Source organism: Equus asinus, chromosome 12 (genome assembly GCF_041296235.1).
Source record: "Equus asinus isolate D_3611 breed Donkey chromosome 12, EquAss-T2T_v2, whole genome shotgun sequence".
Classification (NCBI taxonomy): Eukaryota; Metazoa; Chordata; class Mammalia; order Perissodactyla; family Equidae; genus Equus; species Equus asinus.
The window spans coordinates 75991535-76010923 of record NC_091801.1 but is presented as its reverse complement, the minus strand read 5'-3'; the positions used below and the strand labels follow the sequence as shown (position 1 = coordinate 76010923).

The following is a 19389-nucleotide window of genomic DNA, read 5'->3' as shown; positions in this document are numbered from 1 at the left end:
TGTTTTTGAAACAGTCAACTATTTCAAGAACGTCCTCTTGTTCGACAAATTACTTAAATCATAAAAAAAGTCAAAAAACTATTTCCCGCTGACATTTAAGCAATCACTTCTTAAAAAAAATAGCTTATTAAAGTGAAGAATTTTTTTTTTAACAAGTTTGCAGCAACAACCTTTTAAACTACTACATATATGGTGACCCTGTAAATTTGTAGTTCCCTTATTCAAGGAAACCATTAAAAAAGGGGAGGAAAAAAGATTACTTTTCTCATTCATATTAATGCCCCCCAATCTTCCAAATGTCATCACAAAATATGGGTCATGTTTCCCTTTTTTCTTAAAGATAATCTCTCTACAGGGAGAGGCTGTTTTTAATGGCTATTTCTTGCCACAAAATTTTCCTTTAATCTTTGAGAATAGCGGAAACTTTAATGTTTGAGTATCTGCCCACTGAAGGGTAACTATGTAACGCAAGTTATAAACAAAAGGGATCCAGACCAGCAAGAGAAGGGGTGCTATGGTCTGCCCTTCAATGTGGCCACTTATCCATCTTACGGGCTCTTGAAAAGAGTTTCTGCTGGAAGGTCTCAAACTAAATACCCTAGCAAAGGGACAGTGGCCCTCAAATAAGCACACTGTCTACTCCATTTGAGGAAGAGCTCTCCCAACCATTCCTAGTGGTATTCTAAACATGACAGTAAGTTACAAACCTCCACCTTCAATAGGACGGTTAGTACGAGAGAAAACAGGAGGCCTGACGACTTGCTGAGCGCCCGAAATAGCGAGTTCAGTACTGGGGGGAACACAGGCTACCTGAATCATGAAGCCGTTCTCCTCGTCCATTTCACAAATGCACCTCACAATTTCATTAAGAGCATCATCTTCGTCCTGAGATTCCTCAAAATTGGTTGAATCAAAGTCCTGATTGTACTCATCTCCACTTAGAAGCAAACTCTCGGTTGAAGAATCATCTAGGAATTCCATATCTGATAAGTCTAGAATATATATAAAAGTGTACTCAGCATAGTGTTTTTTCATTTTTATGTCATTTCCCAGAAAGAAGCTATGGGAAATGATTACAAGTTAATAAGTATTTAGAAAGGGAAGGCAAACAAATGGGAAGAGATTATTTGTCTATTTACATCTTAATGTACACACTATTACAAGTAACTCAGATAGTATCTCCTAGTCTTGGCACTTACAAAGGTTACAGCTGAAGTTGATATTGATAACTTAAATTTGGATAGTTTTCAAATGCTTTCACAAACGTTATCCTTTTTGATCCTCACAAGAACCATGGGTTGTACAGAGAATAGGTTTCATCGTTTGTCCCACAGAGATAAATGGCGCTTCAGAAAGGTGAAGGAGGCTTACATAGGGTCTAACAGCAACAGCACTATTCCTCGTTCATCAGTGTCATCACCAACCATCGCACTCAATGTACATCAGGTACTGCACGAGGCACTTTAAATGTAAGACCAATAACTTGCTTACATAACGCAGCCAGCCAGTGGTAAAGCCACTGTACACCAGCACCGCCTGACTCTAAAGCCGGTGTTCTCCATTTCACCAGTATTTCTTAAACTGGGACCATGAGTTCTCCAAGGAATTTAAAATTTTCATTTTGACAAAAATTTTCTAAAATTTAATAAACTAGGTTATATGGACGACCCCTACATACAACTCGATTTAAATGCCAGGTTTTAGGTTTGTATTTATAATAGTGTTGATGTCAAAGACTACCATTTAGCTCAGGCTATTGAGAAAAAATATTGGGGCAAACATAAGGAAATAGTTATGACAAAGGGAAAGAAATGACAGGACATGACTGAGGGTTTTGCAGGAGCGCAGATGCAGAAATGTTGGGGGCAACGAGCCATCACAGGACACATGGCAGAAGACCTTACCACTGCCAGGAGACTCGCGATGTGGAGGCTGAGCAGCAGAGCCCCCTAGCGATGAGGTGGCCCCTCTCTACCTCACCATCCTGCCCCCACTCACATTCTGATTTACTCCTTCACCTGCTTACTATTCATCTCCGCTCTCTAGAATGTCAGAGTCCATGACAGCAAGAGCTTTGCACTGTTGAATGCTCCACACCCAGTGCTTAGAACGAAGCCTGATATATATAGTAGCCACTCCAGAATGTGTGAAAGAGGTAAGAAGGGAGTCAATATGTAGAGAAAATTTTCTTTTCAGACTAAATCAGACCAGATGGAGGTTGGCTAAATTTGAACTAAAAAAATTCATGCTATTTATATTTTAAATATTTCACATGACTTAGTGTGTTTCTTCTTGCAGCTTCTAATCTTATTTTTTTCCCTGACTTGATGTGTTTGAATGTTTTGATTCGTCGAAAGTTAATGTTTTATAGAAAAATTAATATTTTCTTCTCTTTAGGGTCTTAGGGTATCTTGGATACTGTAAGGTCAAGAGATGAGATAATGGCAGAGAAATACATGAAAACATTCAAGGAGCAAGAACTAAATCAATTAGATATAAAATCTTTCCAATATTAACAATATGAGTAGCTTTGAGAGCCTAAAGAGGAAACTTCATTCATTCATAATCTTCCTGGCTTAAGTCCAAAATTAATGTTTTCTCTTGGGCTTTCCTGAATGTAAGTTCATGCTTCAAAATGGCAGACTAGAACACGGACAAGTAGTTTCAAAGGCTGTTGCAGCATGGATGGCAATCATAACCAGAGGCAACAATGCATCCAATTTAAAACTATTATCATTGAAAGGAATAGTGTATATCTCACATATGATTGCATGGCCAAAATAATCAGGCTTTACGGTATCAGAATGCAAATTCAACATTGGTCAGAAAATCCATTTGAATAACTAACTTCCAAGCATCAAAGAAATGCTTGACTCAATTCTAGGGGCTTAGTAAATGGGTTACTGGGTAGAAAGTTACACAAGAAAAGCAAGTAAAAGTTCCTTCTCACACTGAAATAGTCAGCTGGACAATAGCTCCAACTGAGTGGCCACAAGAACACCACTCTCTCCCAAATGCTACCACTTGAACTATCATTGTTATCTCCTGAGAGTATTCTCAAAGCGGGGTTTCCAGGATCAGCATCGCCCGGGAACTTGTTAGAAATCAGAAATTCTGAAGGTGAAGCCCAAAAACGTATTTTAAAAAGCTCTCCAAGTGGTTCTGATGCATGCTACCATTTGAGAACCTCTGCACTAAGACCTCTGACCCTTACTAACATCTATTTTCTCTCTCAGAGCTCAGTGCTTGATGACATGAAGGGCAGGGCAAAGACCCAGAGGAACTGAGAGTGCATAGCCATCACACTCTTTCCACCCCTCTCAAGTGTTCTAGTGCCAGCAACACTGCTAACTCAGATATGAGCTCCCATTCTCCATCACTCTGCAGAGAGACGGTTTTCAGACCTTGATGGCTCACAGTATGGGGGTTCCTATGTGATTTTCCACCCCTGCTGCCTGCCCCATAGAATCACTCAGAAGCTGTATCTTGCCAGGATCCACCCTCCCAGAAATCGCACTTAATTGTGCTCTGCCACAGGACCCAGTATCAGAATATTTTAAAAGCATCACAGTAATGACTACAATGTACACTTGGGGTTAAGAACCACTGACCCAAATGGGAAAAGGGGACTTGTGATTTAGAAAAGGGGAAGGGGGGCACTTTTTCCTAATCCTCCACTCGCACATTTCTTTTTATTAAATATCTCAAAGGTGCTGTGTGCTTTTTTTAGGGTAAAGGGAAGAATATGCTTTTCTCCAGAGAGCTAAAGAGGAGTTAGGTCTGGAAGAGAGCAGGCAGTAACAACGCGATAGGAAACACGTAACCTAGCATCTACCATGGAGGGCACTCAGAAGAAAGGAAAAGACAGGAAGTGAGCTCACCCATAAGTATCCCTGGGGTTTTCTTTAAGATGAAGACCCCACCCCTTATTCTTCATTCCTTGCCTGGTTCCTACTGTGCTGGAGCTCTGGTCTCCAGCCACTGCCGTCAACGTCTAGAGCTGGGAGTCTCTCCTCCCATCGCTGAGACTGGAAGGTAAGAGCCCTCCCCGCCCCCCCATCCCTGTCAGGACTCGGCTTGTAGGAAAACCTGACAGGCTCCACCTCCAGGGCTCACTTCACCACTTGACATGGCCTTCTGTCTATGTGAAGGTGCCTAACACCTGCGTGTATTCAAATCACTCATCTGCCCACATTCCCACACCTTCGGTTGCAGATGCATCTGTGATGAAAGGACATTTTTAAGACTATGATAAATATTTGGTAGAAAAACCATTATCTTTGGAGTTAAGACAGACCTTGATTTGAGTTTCAATTCTAATACTAGCTCAAAAAGTTAACTGATAAGCCTCTACTTGTTTATCTATGTAACGTGGACAACAACATCTACTTGGTAAGTTGGTAGTGACTATGAAAATATATGTAAAAACATCTAAAGAAGACCAGTATACAGTAGACACTAATAGTTTCCTTATCATCCATCCTACAATTAAGTATAAAAGCCAATTTTACTTTATATACATTAAAAAGTAGCTCAGATTTCTAATGTTGAGATTTTGTTATTAATTTATGGAGCAACTTTTTAAATTGTGTGTCCTGCTCAGACAGGCCCTCAATAAAGTATGTTTTATTCTCAGTTCCACATTCAAGAATCTTAAGACTTGTTTTAAGCATTACATGGTTACACATACTTTCACCACTAAGATCAACTGACAAAATTGCCCTTGGGTACTGATATGTTGTATTTTTCTCCGTAAACATGCTTCGCAGAGCCAGAGAACTCCCAGAAGATCGAGTTAGTGGAGAAGAGCACCTTTCCAAAAATTCTAGGGAACTGTCTTCATAGTCTGAATAGTCTGCAACATAAGACACATAAAGAATTATTAATAAAGTGTCAGGTAATCAATAAGAGTCACTATAAAAATAATGAGAAAGTCATGTTTTATGATACATAAAAAAATCATGCCACCACTTTCTCTTCTCATCTGTGAACAGTGACATCATTATGTATTTGATGAACTGGGTTTGGCAAGCACCCCTGGGAAATACACCCCAGGCAGAACAGACACAGCAGGGAGTACTGTGTTCTAACTGGTGCCAGTAAACTCTTGTTAAGTAGTCCGGAAGTAAAAAGGATTATTTCTACATTTTCTCTCCTTTACAATCATAGCTATGTCTGCAATAAGATGTGTAAGATGGAAATTCGCCACTTTTTTTTGCAATTTGTAAAGAGGTTCTCATTATGTCTAGCATGTCAATTATTACAGTGATAATTTGATCAATAAATTCTTCAGCAAAAAAACTTGGAATGAAATTAACTGGTCCTGAAAGAAATTAGTCAAAGTTATCTCTTCCTCAGGTTAGAATGAGTCATCTAGATGGATGAAAGTGGAGAAACCACATACAGCTTACAGGAGAGCGGAGGTGTGGTGAGGGCAAGGAAAGCCAGGAGAAGGTATGATTCTAGGCACTTGGGAAGGCTCTGAAGCAGAGGAGAATCTGGCACATCTGACAAACTATTAAGACTGTAGCTGGAGCACAGCGAATGAAAGAGGTAAGAATGAGGCTAGAGTGACAACAGCCGGACAAGATTAAAGATTTTTTTAAGTTTCATCCTAAATGCAACAAAAAGTCAGTCAAAATCTATGAGGGGAGCAGGACGTGACAAGTCCAATTCCATTTTTCAAAGATCACTCTAGCTGTGGAATGGAGGAGAAGGTGCAGGGAGGCACAAGCAGAAGTGAGGACACAGTTCAGAGGCTGCAGCCGTAGTCCAGGCAAGAGAGCTGGTGGCCTGGACCGGGATGATGGCAGCTGAGGTGAAGATGCAGAGGCAGATGTGGTGATCTGTAGAATGGAGGTGGAAGGCTGAGATGATGTCATCAAAGGCGATATCTAGGTTTCTGCTTGAACAACTAGGTAACAAAAGTGGGGTTCTGAGATGAGGCTGCAGAGTAAATGGGAGGTAGAGAAACCAGAGAAGGAATGTGGGTTCAGAGGAGGGCTTTGTACAGATGGGAGAGTCTAAACAACGTCTATAAAAATCTAAAAATGTGGGTTGGGGGGGTGAGAAATGCCAGGAGTTTTAGAGACAGCCATTCCCTCCATTTTATAGAGGCAAAGAGGAAAAGATGGACATATTCAGGGAAGTTTGTAATGTGGTGGATAGAAGACGAGCAAATTCTCATCTGATGGCTGCTATTCCCTCAACTGAGTGTGAGGCAAAGGATGCCACCTAAGGCAGGTTAGGGAATAAATACAAGGTGGAAAAGAGTAGAAAAAGTTGAGGAAACATAGAGAGTGAGAAACGAGCTCACAAGAGAAGAGTAGTACTAATGCTGGTGTGTCCTGAGCATCCATTTGAAGATGGTGGTTGTGGTAAGCAAAACGGTCCATGTCCTAATCCCCGGACGCTGTGAATGCATTAGGGTGCATGGCAAAGGGGTGTTAAGGTGCTAAAAGGGTAACCTTAAAACAGGGAGATTATCCTGGATTACCTGGGTGGGCCAATACAATCACAAGGTCCTCTAAAAGTGAAGAGGGAGGCAGAAGAGTCAGTGTCAGAGAGAGGTGAAGTGGGAAAGACTGAGTGGCCACTGCTGGCTTTGAAGACAGAAGGGGGAACGAGCCAAGACACACAGCAGCCTCCGGAAGCTGGGACAGGCAGCTGGGAAAGAAATGGATTCTCCCATGAGGCCTACAGAAAAGAATGCAGCTCTGCTGATACCTCGATTTTAGCCCAGTGAGACCCATTTTCGACTTCAGACCTTCAGAACTTTAAAATGATAAATTTCTGTTGTTTTAAGTCAAAGATAGGTAGTAATTTTGACAGCAGTAATGGGAAACTAACATACTGGTCATCATAAATACTACAGCATAGCCCACGTTTATTGAGGGCTCTCTATGTGCCAAACATAACTCTAAGTGATTTATGTGTATTAACTCTTTTAATCCTCACAACCATCCAATAAGGCGGCCACAACTGCTAGTGTCATTTTCCAAATGAAGGAACAGAGGCAGGAAAGGTTAGGCCAATTGCCCAAGAATACATAGCTACCAAGGGCAAAGCCAGCATTCGAAGCCTGACAGCCTGACCAAAGGAGCCTTACTCTTCACCAAAAAATGTTCTCAGTGGATTTCAACATTTAATGTGTACACAAACTGGAAACCTTGTTAAAGCAGATTCCTAGGCCTCACCTGGCAGTAGGTCAGGAGCGGAGACACTCAACTCGAAGATGCTGCTGATGCTGTCACACTACAGAGCCATCTCTGAGTAGCACTGTGCTATTCTGCCTCTTGTGGCCTCACAGTAACTACAATTTGTCCAACACCACGTTATTCAGGCCCAGGCACGGAAAAGGCATTTATTACATGCTAGCCAGGTACTGTCTTAACTACTTTACAGCGATTACCTTATTGAATCCTAACAACAAATCTATGTAGTAGATATTATCATTACTATTTTAGAAGTGAGGACACTAAGGTTTAAATAAGAATTAAAACAGAATTTAAATAACTCGCCCAAAGTCACCCAGCTCTAAGTACTGCAATCAGGATTTGAACCCCCATGCTCAGCTTTCAAAGCTGCCCTTTTATCGACTACAGGTTATAGTGCCCTCTCAGCAAAAGTAGAAATAAGGTCTGAGTGTAAAAATCATGGTAGAAATCCCAATTTGGTGTTAAAATAAAACATGGCTGGGGCCGGCCCCGTGGCCAAGTGGTTAAGTTCACACGCTCCGACTCGGCAGCCCAGGGTTTTTACCGGTTTGGATCCTGGGTGTGGACCTAGCACTACTCATCAAGCCATGCTGAGGTGGTATCTTACATAGCAGAACTAGGAAGACCTACAACTAGAAAATATAACTAGGTACAGGGGGCTTTGGGGAGAAAAAGAAGAAAAAAAAACACAGCTGACATTTAATTTCTCTATTAGCAATTAAACAAAATTTCTTAGCATTCCACACCCCACCTGTATTTCCCATTCCAATCCCCTCGGGCTATGGTGAATAAAAGCCTACTGCTATGTTTCAGGGTTAGATCAAATGTAATCTTCTACATAAGGCCCCTTCCTTGATCACTCCAGCTTCTCCACACTTTATGGAGAATTTATTTTGTACCACTCTACCACACATAACATATCATATCTTCCTGGTAGCTATTTATGCATGCCTCTGATCACTTTTACTGTATCCTTGTACACTCACAAGCTCCTGGAAGGGAATCTTTGTTTCTACTATACAACGCTTTGGATTCTCCTTGCATTCCTCACTCTAGGTGTTTTACATCTCGGTAAGCCTTCAGCTCTCTCATATTTACAGATACATGAAAAAGAGAGGAAGCGACTCTCTCAAAGTAATAAAGCTAAAAACTGCAAACATGTCATTCTTAAATAAATCTCAACACAGCAATTTCTCAGACAGACAGAGCGCAACATTTGTTTCATATCCTGCAAACTAATTCTGGTAATCAAAACATATGTCCACTCACCAGTGTATGGAATGATCATATAAAGAACTACTTAGCTAAATGACTTCTTTTCATAACTTGATTTAAAATAACAGATGACCGTAAGAACTTAGTACGTCAACAAAGACAAGTAAAAACTTGCTGGAGGGAGGAATACACAGTCTAGCAGACAATCTTTAAGGTACAGGAGGTAAGATTCACATCAGAGCATGACAGTTAAAGTTCAAATTAAGACTCTGAAGCCAGACTGCCTGGGTTTCAATCTGCTTCTCATCAGTTTATCTCTGTTTTAGTTAACTGTTCATAAAAGGGGGACAACAGGCCTCATTATAAAGGGTTGATGTGAGGATTAAATAAACCAGTATATATAAAACACCTAGAGAGTATTTGGAACATACTCAGCACCAGCAGGATAGGCAAAATAACACTGAGTGGTGCATAAAAGAAAGAATTTTTTAAACTCTCTGCTGGTAGTAAAAATACATATTATATTAGGAACCTCATATAATAACAATGTGAATTCTTTAAAATTAAGATATCTTTAAAATTTTAAAGTTATTTAAAACCCCTTATTTCAAGATTAAAGATGACTCTTCTAACTTAATCATCTGAGGGAAAGTATCACTTCCAAGATGAATGGAAATGACCCAGAATAAGCTCTCTGCAAATGTAATACCTGCAAAGATGTTGGTGATCACCCGACTCAGTATCTGCTGTCTGTGAAGAGCAATGCTTCTGTGCAGCTTTAGTAATTACTGGGACTCTAGTTACAAAGTTAAGATATTCATTTATAGGTCTGATTTTTAAATGTAAACAAAGATATAAAGTTCTTTTCTCTTAATTAAAAAATAAAAATATACAACATTTTCAAAGGATTATTATTTTTTTTTTTTTGAGGAAGATTAGCCCTGAGCTAACTACTGCCAATCCTCTCTTTGCTGAGGAAGATTGGCCCTAAGCTAACATGCATGCCCATCTTCCTCTACTTTATATGTGGGACGCCTGCCACAGCATGGCTTTGCCAAGCGGTGCCATGTCTGCACCTGGGATCCGAACCGGCGAACCCTAGGCCACCAAGAAGCGGAAAGTGCCAAGTTAACCGCTGTGCCACCGGGCCGGTCCCTAAAGGATTATCTTTTAATGGCTCTTTATAATTAGGATACTGTAGTTAATGGCAGATCACAATTCTGAGATGCAAGTTTTCCTGACAATTTTTTCTCTAAGTCTCATTAATCCTAATCATCCTCCTTTCTTTCAAGTTACCACTTCCTGCACCCTCATAAACTCTCTATCCCTCACTTTGCTACAAAGGGTGGCCCATTTCTTATTTTGTTCTTTATCAGCCCCTCCCTGTTATCTTTTCCCCACTCCCACAAGTATTTTAGCATATCAGATTCTGCATCTGCTGCCCAAGTGGTGCAACAGTCCTGTTTGCTGATGCGGTGGAGGATAACTTAAACAGCGGCCCCTCCTGCCCTGACATCTCGGTGTCTCACCGGAACAGCCCAGCCAGCCACATCCCCTCAGATGCTGCTCAGCTGGGAGAGCATCTAGCAGATTTTCCTGCAGTCTGAAGCATCTCCTGTCGGCACTACGATGTGTCATCACGGAAGGGTGTTCCCTGGTCAAATGAACTCGTGGTTAAAGAGTGTTTGTGAACAGAGCTGGAGGAATTCTGACTTTAAGCTCTCTCTAGTTTGGACTCCACAGAGCTCTATGTGAAAGGGTGGGGTGCAGGAAGAAGGGGTGAGGAGCAAGGCAGACACAGGAGTGCCTGGAGATGTTCAAGACACTCTCTGCAAAGTGGTTTCATGCTTTTCAATCCCATTTTGATCCTATATCTTCAGATTTACTCTGACAGCTTTAGAGGCAGAGAATGTAAAAACTTCACAAACTGTGGAAAAGTCAGATGCTATTTTTGGCCCATAGACAAAGTTAAAAAATCTGAAGAATTTACCAACAAGGATATTACCCAGCTGGCTTTATACGTTTTAAAACTGGCTTTTTCAGTGTTTAATGAATATGAAAAAAATGAGTATGACATAAAGAACATCAATACCACAAAATACTTAAGTTTCCATCATGCAGTCTAAGGGAATACTATCATTATTTCTGAAATGAACTGATGAGCTCCCTTCCCTACGTCCAAGGTAACCAGCATCTTGAGATTTTGTTTATCATTCTTTTGGTTTCCTTTATGCTTTTACTCCATACAGTTGAATCTCTACAAAATACACTGTTCAGGATTACAACGTTTTGATATTTACAGAAACGAAATCATATTACATGTTTCCTTCAGTGCCTCGATTTTTAGCTTATCATTTTGTTCCTGAGATTCCTGCAGAGATCATGCATTTATTTACACAGTGACATGGATTCCACTGAATGGATATATGACTTCTGATGGACATCTGGGCTGATTCCAGTGCTGCTCTGAACGTTCTTGTCTCTGCCTGACATATCACACGAGTCGAGATAGGATTTTAGTTCTTCACCTGCACTCGCTGATGCCCAATTGCTTTCTACAGTAGTTGCATAGTTGTCTCCATTTCCTGGGCAACCTCTGATAGCATCCACCTTCCAATTTTTGCCCATATGGAAAGTATGAAATGTATTTCACTAGGTTTTAAAAACTGTGTTTACCCAGCTTCTCAAAGATCAAGTATCGTACTATATCATCAACTTATCATCTTAAGGTTTTCACTTCTGCGAAGTACCTGTTAAAATCTTTTGCCCATTTTCATATTGGGTTATTTTTCTTTTTCTTTTTGATTTGTAGGAGTTTGAAATAAATTCTGAATACTAATCCTTTGTCAGGCAGATGAGCTGCAAGTATCTTCGTACAGTTTGGTTGTCTTTTCACTTTCTCTATGTTTTTGATGAACCAAAGTTCTTACTTGCAGTCCAGTCAAATTTCCAACCTTTCCCTTTAGGGCTAGGCCTTCTGTTCACTAATCCTTCCCTGCCCAAAGATTATAAAGCTGTTTTCCTATCTTTTTTGCCTTTCACACACTCAGTGTTTAATCAACCTGGAAGTGATATTTGTGGATGGTGTAAAGTAGAAGTCTAATTTCATTTTCTTCCCCGTATGGATTATAAATTGTTCTAATACCATGTACGGAAGAGTTCACCCTTTTCCCGCTAATCTAGCCGCCAGCTTTGTACAAACCAAGTTCTGAAATACGTATAGATCTGTTTTGGATTATCCCGTCTTTAATCAATATGTCTGTTCTTCCAAAATACCTCACTGCCTTAATAACTACAGCTGAATAGTAATTCTCCTCCTTATTCTTCTTCAGGAATGACTGGATTACTTTTGGCTCTTTACTCTCCCATATTAAGTTTCAGAATTAGCATTGAATTTATAGACTTCATTTAGCATGAAGCGACAACTTTTCAGTATGCAATCTACTAACCCATGAACATGAATTATCTCCCATTTATTTAGACCTTCTTTAATGTTTCTAAATAAGGTGTTATAATCAGCTATTCATAGTTTTTTTTTAAAAAAAATAAGTACACATGCATGTATCAAACGGTTTTTCTACATTTACAGAGATAGTAATGTTTGTTCTCCTTCATCCGTTACTGTGGTGATTTTTGTTAAACGATTTTCTAATGTCAAACCAACTTCGCATGCCAATCCTACGTGGTCATATTTTCTTACACATTGCTGGATTTAACTCCATAACATTTACTTACGGGTTTTGCATCTATGTCCACAAATGAGAAGAGCCTGTGACTGTCCTTTCCCATATTGTTCCCTTCTGATTTTGAGAGCAAAGTTATTTAAACCATCTAAACTGAATTTGGAGTTGTGTTAATTTCCTAGGGCTGCCCCCAACAAATTACCACAAATTTGGTGGATTAAAACAGCAGAAATGTATTCTCTCACAGTTCTGAAGGAAGAAGTGTAAAATCAGGTGCTGACAGGGTCACCTCCCTCCGGAGGATCCAGGGAGAAATCCTTCCTTGCTTCTTGCACCTTCTGGTGGCTCCAGCTCCTTGACTTGGGGCTGCATCATCCCAGCTGCTGCCTGTGTCTTCACAGGGCCTTCTTCCCTGAGTATCTCAAATCTCCCTCTCCTTTCTCTTATAAGACACCAATCGCTGGCTTTAGGTTTCCCCTAAATCCCAGACGATCTCATTCTTAATCACATCAGCAACAATCTTATTGCCAAATACAGTCACATTCACATTCAGGAATAGGGGTTAAGACTTGGACATACATTTTGGGGGGACACTATTCACCCCACTATAGGAGTATGCCCTCTTTCTAAATTTGGAAATAATTTATATAAGTTTGGAATAAACCTGCTCCTTTAATGTTTGGTAGAACTTGGCAGCAAAACTTTTTGGAGCAGGGCTTTATCTTTGTGGGAAGATTTTAAAATACTGATTAAATTTCTTTTAAGGTTTAAAGACTATTCAGGTTTTTATCTTCTTCTTGATTAAGTTTGGTTTCTGGCAACTGTCCATACTTTCATCTAACCTTTCAAGATCGTTGCATAAAGTTGTTTATATTTTCTTTTTATGTCTAAAGCATCTGTAGTTATGTTGCCTTTATTCCTAATATTGACTAAATACACAAATGTGCATTTTGTCTTTTTTTCTTAATTAGTCTTTCCAGAAGTTTGCTGGTTTTATGAGTTTTTTACGAATTCACTTTGGGTTTTTTTATTTTTTCCTGGCTTTTTTTTTAGTTCATTAATTTCTGCTCATACATTTATTATTCACTTCTACTTTTTTGCACTTGTTCTCTTCTAACTTAAGCTGGAGGCTCAGCTGCTTGTCAGCCTTCTTTTCCAACATAAGCACGCACGGCAATACACATTCTTCTTCTAAGTGCCATTCAACTACATCCTCAAGTTTTGATAGAGAATATTTTAATCATCTTTCAGGTTCTTAACGTCTTATTTATTTCCCCTTTGGACTGTTCTTTGATCCATGAGTTAGTTAAAAATGTGTTGCTTGATTTCTAAGCATATGGGGCTTTTCTATCTCTCTCTTTAATCCTGATGTTAGTTAACTGTATTATAGTCAGAAACCACAGTCTGCATTATACTACTCTTTAAAATGTGTTGAGATTTGCGTAAAGCTACATCCAGTGGTCAGCTTGAATTAATGCTGATGTCTGTTTAAGAAAAAGGTCCATTGTGTAGCGGCTGAGCTCAGTGCCCTGGATAGGCCTATTACATTAACTGGGCTGCTGCCATCTTTCTTATCTTCACAGAATATACTTTTGAGTTCTGTTAATTTATTAATTACTAAGAAAGATAATTTGTTAATTACTAAGAAAGAAATTTCCCATCTAGGAAGATATAAAGTGAACTGAACCTTTATCATTATATGGTAACCTCCTATCTTAGGAATGATTTTTACCATAATGACTATTTGATTTGATATAAATATAGCATTCCAACTTTCCTTTTGGTTTGTATCTGCTCACCATATTTTTTCCATACTTTTATTTCCATCATTGCCCTGTCCTCTCTATCCTTATGTTTAGAATTGTCTCTTGAAAGTAATATATAACTGGATTTTTTAAATCTACTATAATAATCTCCCTTATATAGCCATAATTACTGATATATTTAGCTTTATTTCTAATGTCTTATTTTGTAATTTGTATTTTTCTTCTTTTCTGTGTTCTTCTCTTTGTATTGCCTTCTTTTGGATGGTTTTTTCATCACAGTTTTTTATCCTCTACTTTGGAAATTATACCCTATGCTTCTCTTCTTTTAGTATTCATGTTAGAAATTCTATAATGCAGATTTAACTACTTAGAGTCTAAAAGCAATAAATTTCTTTTACTCTTCCAAAACAATACAAGACCTTAAAAACACTGAAAATACACGTATGCTCCTCTCAATTTACAAGCTACTATTACTGTTACATGTTTTTCTTCTCTACCATTTTATTTTTCCCCACATATCAAACTGATTTATATAATCAATGTTTAGGTTTATCCACATATTTACACTTTCTTTGCTCATCATTTCTTCCGGCATCTCAAACCTTCCTTTTGTCATCACTTTCCTTCTGCCTTCAAGTAGAGGATTAAGATATCTTTTAGAGATAGGCTATTGACAGAAAAATCATTTGGTTTTTTTTCAAGTTTTTCTAAAAACATCTTTATTTCAACCTCAATTCTGAAAGCTAATTGAAGGGGCTATAAAATTTTAGATTGAGAATAACTTCTTCTGTCCGCTGAAGGGTGCCTGGTTAGAGCATCTAGTCCACCATAACTCTGGAAATGAAAGTCTCTAACCAGTTGCAAGGATTCATTTACAAACCTCAGTAAAACGGAGTTGCCTATTTCCAAAATTATCAAGACAAAAGAAAGCTACAAAAACTCCTCAGTTCTCAACAAAATAGGGATCTTGTCATACCTCCATTTTGGTAAAAGAAAAGAGAAAAGCTGAAAGAATCTTAGAATTAAAAAAATGAAAAATCACCATTTCAGCATCCTTACCATGCTGCTTAGATTTCTTTTTCTTTTTCTTCTTCTTCTTCTGTTTTGGTTTGTAGTGATCTTTGTCTCTCTTCTCTTTTCTTTCTTTATCCTTTTCTTTTCTCTTACCTAAATGACAAGAGTGAGCAAGTTAGTAATCATGATTGATCCTGAGTTGTTCCTTTGTGCTTAACCTAAAAGCAGCATTTACGTTTTTAATCAGCTATTCCAGTCACCTGCCCAGAGTGGATGGGTTCAATTAAACTGTTCCTGTCATGAGTCTGGAACTCCTGATTAGTTTATTGGACTATAAGAGGGGGTCTTCATTAGCAGTGTTGAGAAATCCCAACTCCTGACACCTTAAAGTTAACACAGACAGTGGTTAAAATCTTTAAATGAGTAATATAACTCAGTTTCCTGATGTGGCAAAAAATAAACTCCATAATTTAAAAAAGATCTGACTGACAAGACTCAGCATTTCCATATATAATTTACTGAGAACATATATTAGAAGACTAAAAAACAAAAACAAAAAAACGTGAACTTTTTTCTTTGGAAAAATAAAAAAATTAAATCAATTCATAAATAATTCCTTCAGTCTTTCAATACTTTTCCAGTGTGTACCAAATGAAGGCTAAAAACTGAAAGAAAAACACTTATTTCATTAAACTGATTTTTCACACGCACAAAAAAATTCATTTATCCCAATCACATGTACTTTAAAGAAAACGAATGGATGCTAAAGCAGCATACTACCATGTTTTATTTAAAACTCTTTCACGCATATATTCAACTACTGTGCCACTCAGAATGGTTCAGCCTACAATTTATCAACCATATTTAACCAACTTTCAGTGACCCAGGTTCCAGTTAGCTAATCCACAGAATATCCAAGACTATCATCCATTATTCCAAGATGTTTAGTCATTACAGCACAGAAGATAGAAAAGACAGCAGAAAACATGGTAACTTTTTATAAAGTAGGTTGAAGAAAGTCTGAAAAAATGACTATTTTATCATCCATCTCTAAGTCTTAAGATTAAATGGCAGCTTATTTTTTAATAGCTATAATTTTAAAGATGTTCAGAAACACAAAGTTCTCAGAGACAGCCTTAGATGCCCTTGACAAAAAATACACGTAATACCACAAGATACGTGTGAAGAAATCACGTATCTGGTGCTGAGTAACATTAACCAACACTAACACGGATGATCACTTACACCTAAGGAGCACTAACAGGTAAAGTAAGGACAGACTACGTCCTCCCACTGTCAAGCCATCTACAGTCTTTTGCTTAAAGATTACTTTCTGTTCATACCAAATGTTGTTGAGCTTTTTTCTTCCAATTTCACTTTTTTTTCTGTTTTCGATATTCCTGCAGATTTAGGGGAAAAATATGTAAGCTTAAACAGAAAGGGTTAAAAGTATGAAACAATGTTTTAAATTACAATTGCTCACAAAACTCTACATAAAATTCCTTTCCTCTAAAAGTTTACATTATATTATTGCCTGAACTTGTAACAAAAAATTGAGATTTCTTACTTCAAAATACTGATAAAGTAAGTATGACTTTTGTTTCTTCAGATTACCCAGATTAAAATCTTGGTTCCAGCATTTATTAGCTGTATGACCTTGAATACATCATTTAATTTCTCTGTGCTTCAGTTTCCTATCTGCCAAATAGGAATAAGAATATCTACCTCGTGTTGTTATCAGGATTATCTGAGTCAAGATATGTAAAATGCTTGGACCAGTGTCTGATAAACAACAAGAGCTTTCTTTCACCTTCTCCTTCGTGGTGGCATAATGATTTGAGACTACATTATTTCTAGAAATAGCATAAATGTGGTTCTAAACATAAAAAAAAGTCAAGATAAATGTACTACGCAATCAGTAAAGATCTGCTCAGGCATCACCGCCTCTGGCAATCCAGAAGATGTTGAAATGCACCTGAGCGGTAGGTCCATGTAACATTTCCACTTCTGTGAAAGTTCTGACACGAACACTATTCAGGTCATCCAAATGAAATATTAAACTTCATATAAAGTATACTGGTTTTCAATAATCTGTATAAAATTTTAAACTAATATTTAACCTCTGATATCTAAAACCAACTTGTACCTTTGAACTCCATCATAAAATGTGTTGTTAGTTAATGATAAAAGCCAAAATAGAATTATTTTACAAATCATTTTTCGTCTCTAACTGTAAAATACAAAGGCTCATTTACATATAAAAAATATTCAACCTCAATGACCTTTAAGTGTCATCATCTAATAGCCCAAAATACACTCTTAAGCCAATAGTGCACCTCAATAATTATGTAGCTGACACAGATACATTTAAACAAGCTTCTCAACTCATATTCAACCATTCCTAATGCTAATATCTTATTTCTGTCTAGAGTTAATCTAAGAAAAATACTATAGTGCATTTAAAACACAATTTCAGTCTATTAAATTATGCTTTAATATCCCCATATACAAGTTTTTGATTTTTCAAAAAAGCTAGCATTTTATTCATCTTACTTCAAATATTTCTATGATTTAAATTAAACATAATACAAATATAAAAATGCCACTCAAGTTGAAATACATATTGCTCTACGGTAAGTTTCAAGCGAAGCTGTCTAAAGTAAGGGACGTAGATCTCTGAACCCTGCTCACTTGCACACGATTTAAAACCCAATAATGTAGAGCGGTTTCTCAAGCCCCTTCCGATATGCTAAATATCTGCTGCTTCTGGCTAAAAAAGAGGCTCTCCCTGAGACTCTCCATGGAAACCCCAGGCTCTGTACAAGGCGTGAACATTTGGTGTGGGGGTGGAAGTAGATTACAGAGTCTCTGGGTGTCGTTTTGTTTTGTACAATTCTGGGGAAAAAACCTGAAAAACACTTTAAAACAAAAAGGTTTTTAAAAAGTAAATGTAAAGCTGATGTAAGATGTCAGACTAAAACTCATCTATTTAAAATACTAGCACAGTGCCGGGCACAGGCAAGTCATCCACAAATCAGCGCTTCTGTGACTGTTACTGGCTCACTCTTCCATACACTGAGCTTCCATATCTTTTAACTCCTTAACGAGGTCAGAATAATTCAGAATCTGTTATACATACATTCAGCAGATAAATAAGAAAAACAGTTAACATTCCCAGATAGTAACAAAACTAATAGCAACAGAACTAAGGCTCTCTCCTTAACTAAAAGTGGTTGGCTCTGTTAGAGAAAGCATTCGGATGACAAAATGAAAACAAAGGCATCCACTTCTACAAGAGTACCAATAACTTTCTGTTGAATGCATAGCTAAAAATAATTTCCCAAATGGATATAGATCAGTATACCTTTAACACATTTTTCACATATTCAGTACGGCAACAAATTCCAGATTGTTAAAGAACTGCCTAAGACTTTCACCAGGAAAGATATCTCAAAGGGCCAATGGTAATTCAGAAATCTTGTGGGAAAAGGGAAGGAAAAATCAACTACCCTAAGGATAGAAGGGGCTTAGAAACAGAGTCAAAAGACAACTGATCAGATTTGGAAAATGACAAGAAATGTTTCAAAACATAAATCTTCAGATTTGGGCACTGATTTTTTTGAAACAAGATATGGAAACACTATCAAGTACAAAATAATTTCAATCTTTATTGATAAAATGGAATTGTAGACAATTGTATATTTAGTATTAGTTACATTTTTACTTTGAAAGAAGGAATAAGAGAAGGTAAAGGTGGTAATCTAAAAAGTATATATTTCTTAAGTTACTTCAATTATTTTAACACATACCACCACCAGAAAAGAGCAAGTTCTATTTTATGCTTCATCCAAGAAGTTGATAAAGTGATTTCAGGGAAGAGGCTATTAAAAACAATTATCCTCAATACTATTGGCTCCAAATTAAGAAACAGTTGTTTTTCTTCATTTCAAAACTGACTCAATTCAGACCTCTTTCATCCATCTAATTCTAAATTAGTAATTTACTGGAAAAGCATCTGAAATTAGTATTTGCCTTTTTTTAATTATACGCACTCTTTGGTTGAGGTTAAAATTCTGTAAAACTTCCATATAAAACAATGTAACCATATAAGAGAAATACAAATTAATATTCTGTTTAGATTAAAATAACAACTTGATAAAACACCTCTAAATGGTTTCAGATTAAGATAAATATCATATAATCACCCCCAAAATGTATTACCAAGCATGGCTGATTTTATATACTAGACACCCAAAATAATGTTATAACAAATTACATTTAAATTTGGGAGATTCTACCCCAAAATATGGGATTATATTTAAGATACACGTGTATAGTTAAATTTAAGCTAAGTATTTCTTAAACATTAAATTCTATTAAAATCCTTAAACTTCAGTATTGATCCCATTAATTATGCTCTGGCTTCAAAACCAAGAACTTCTGTAATTATATTCAGCTCTAATAATTCCTATTTAGTAGAAATACAATATAAGA

At 37.5% G+C, this 19389-nt stretch overlaps 1 protein-coding gene across 24 annotated transcripts in view; it reads right to left on the bottom strand.

Annotated features, from left to right (window-relative positions):
* The window catches only part of PHF20L1 (PHD finger protein 20 like 1), a 70829-nt gene that overhangs the window by 10795 nt on the left and 40645 nt on the right, over positions 1–19389 (bottom strand). For 22 of the 24 annotated variants that reach the window (XM_070481631.1, XM_070481630.1, XM_070481637.1 and 19 more), the window contains 4 exons: positions 16239–16295; positions 14941–15048; positions 4691–4855; positions 811–992 (listed from right to left, as the gene is read on the bottom strand). In XM_070481631.1, the coding sequence (XP_070337732.1) occupies positions 811–992; positions 4691–4855; positions 14941–15048; positions 16239–16295 (512 nt within the window). The remainder of the gene's footprint in view (positions 1–810; positions 993–4690; positions 4856–14940; positions 15049–16238; positions 16296–19389) is intronic. The other 2 variants (XM_070481639.1, XM_070481640.1) reach the window with 1 other exon arrangement.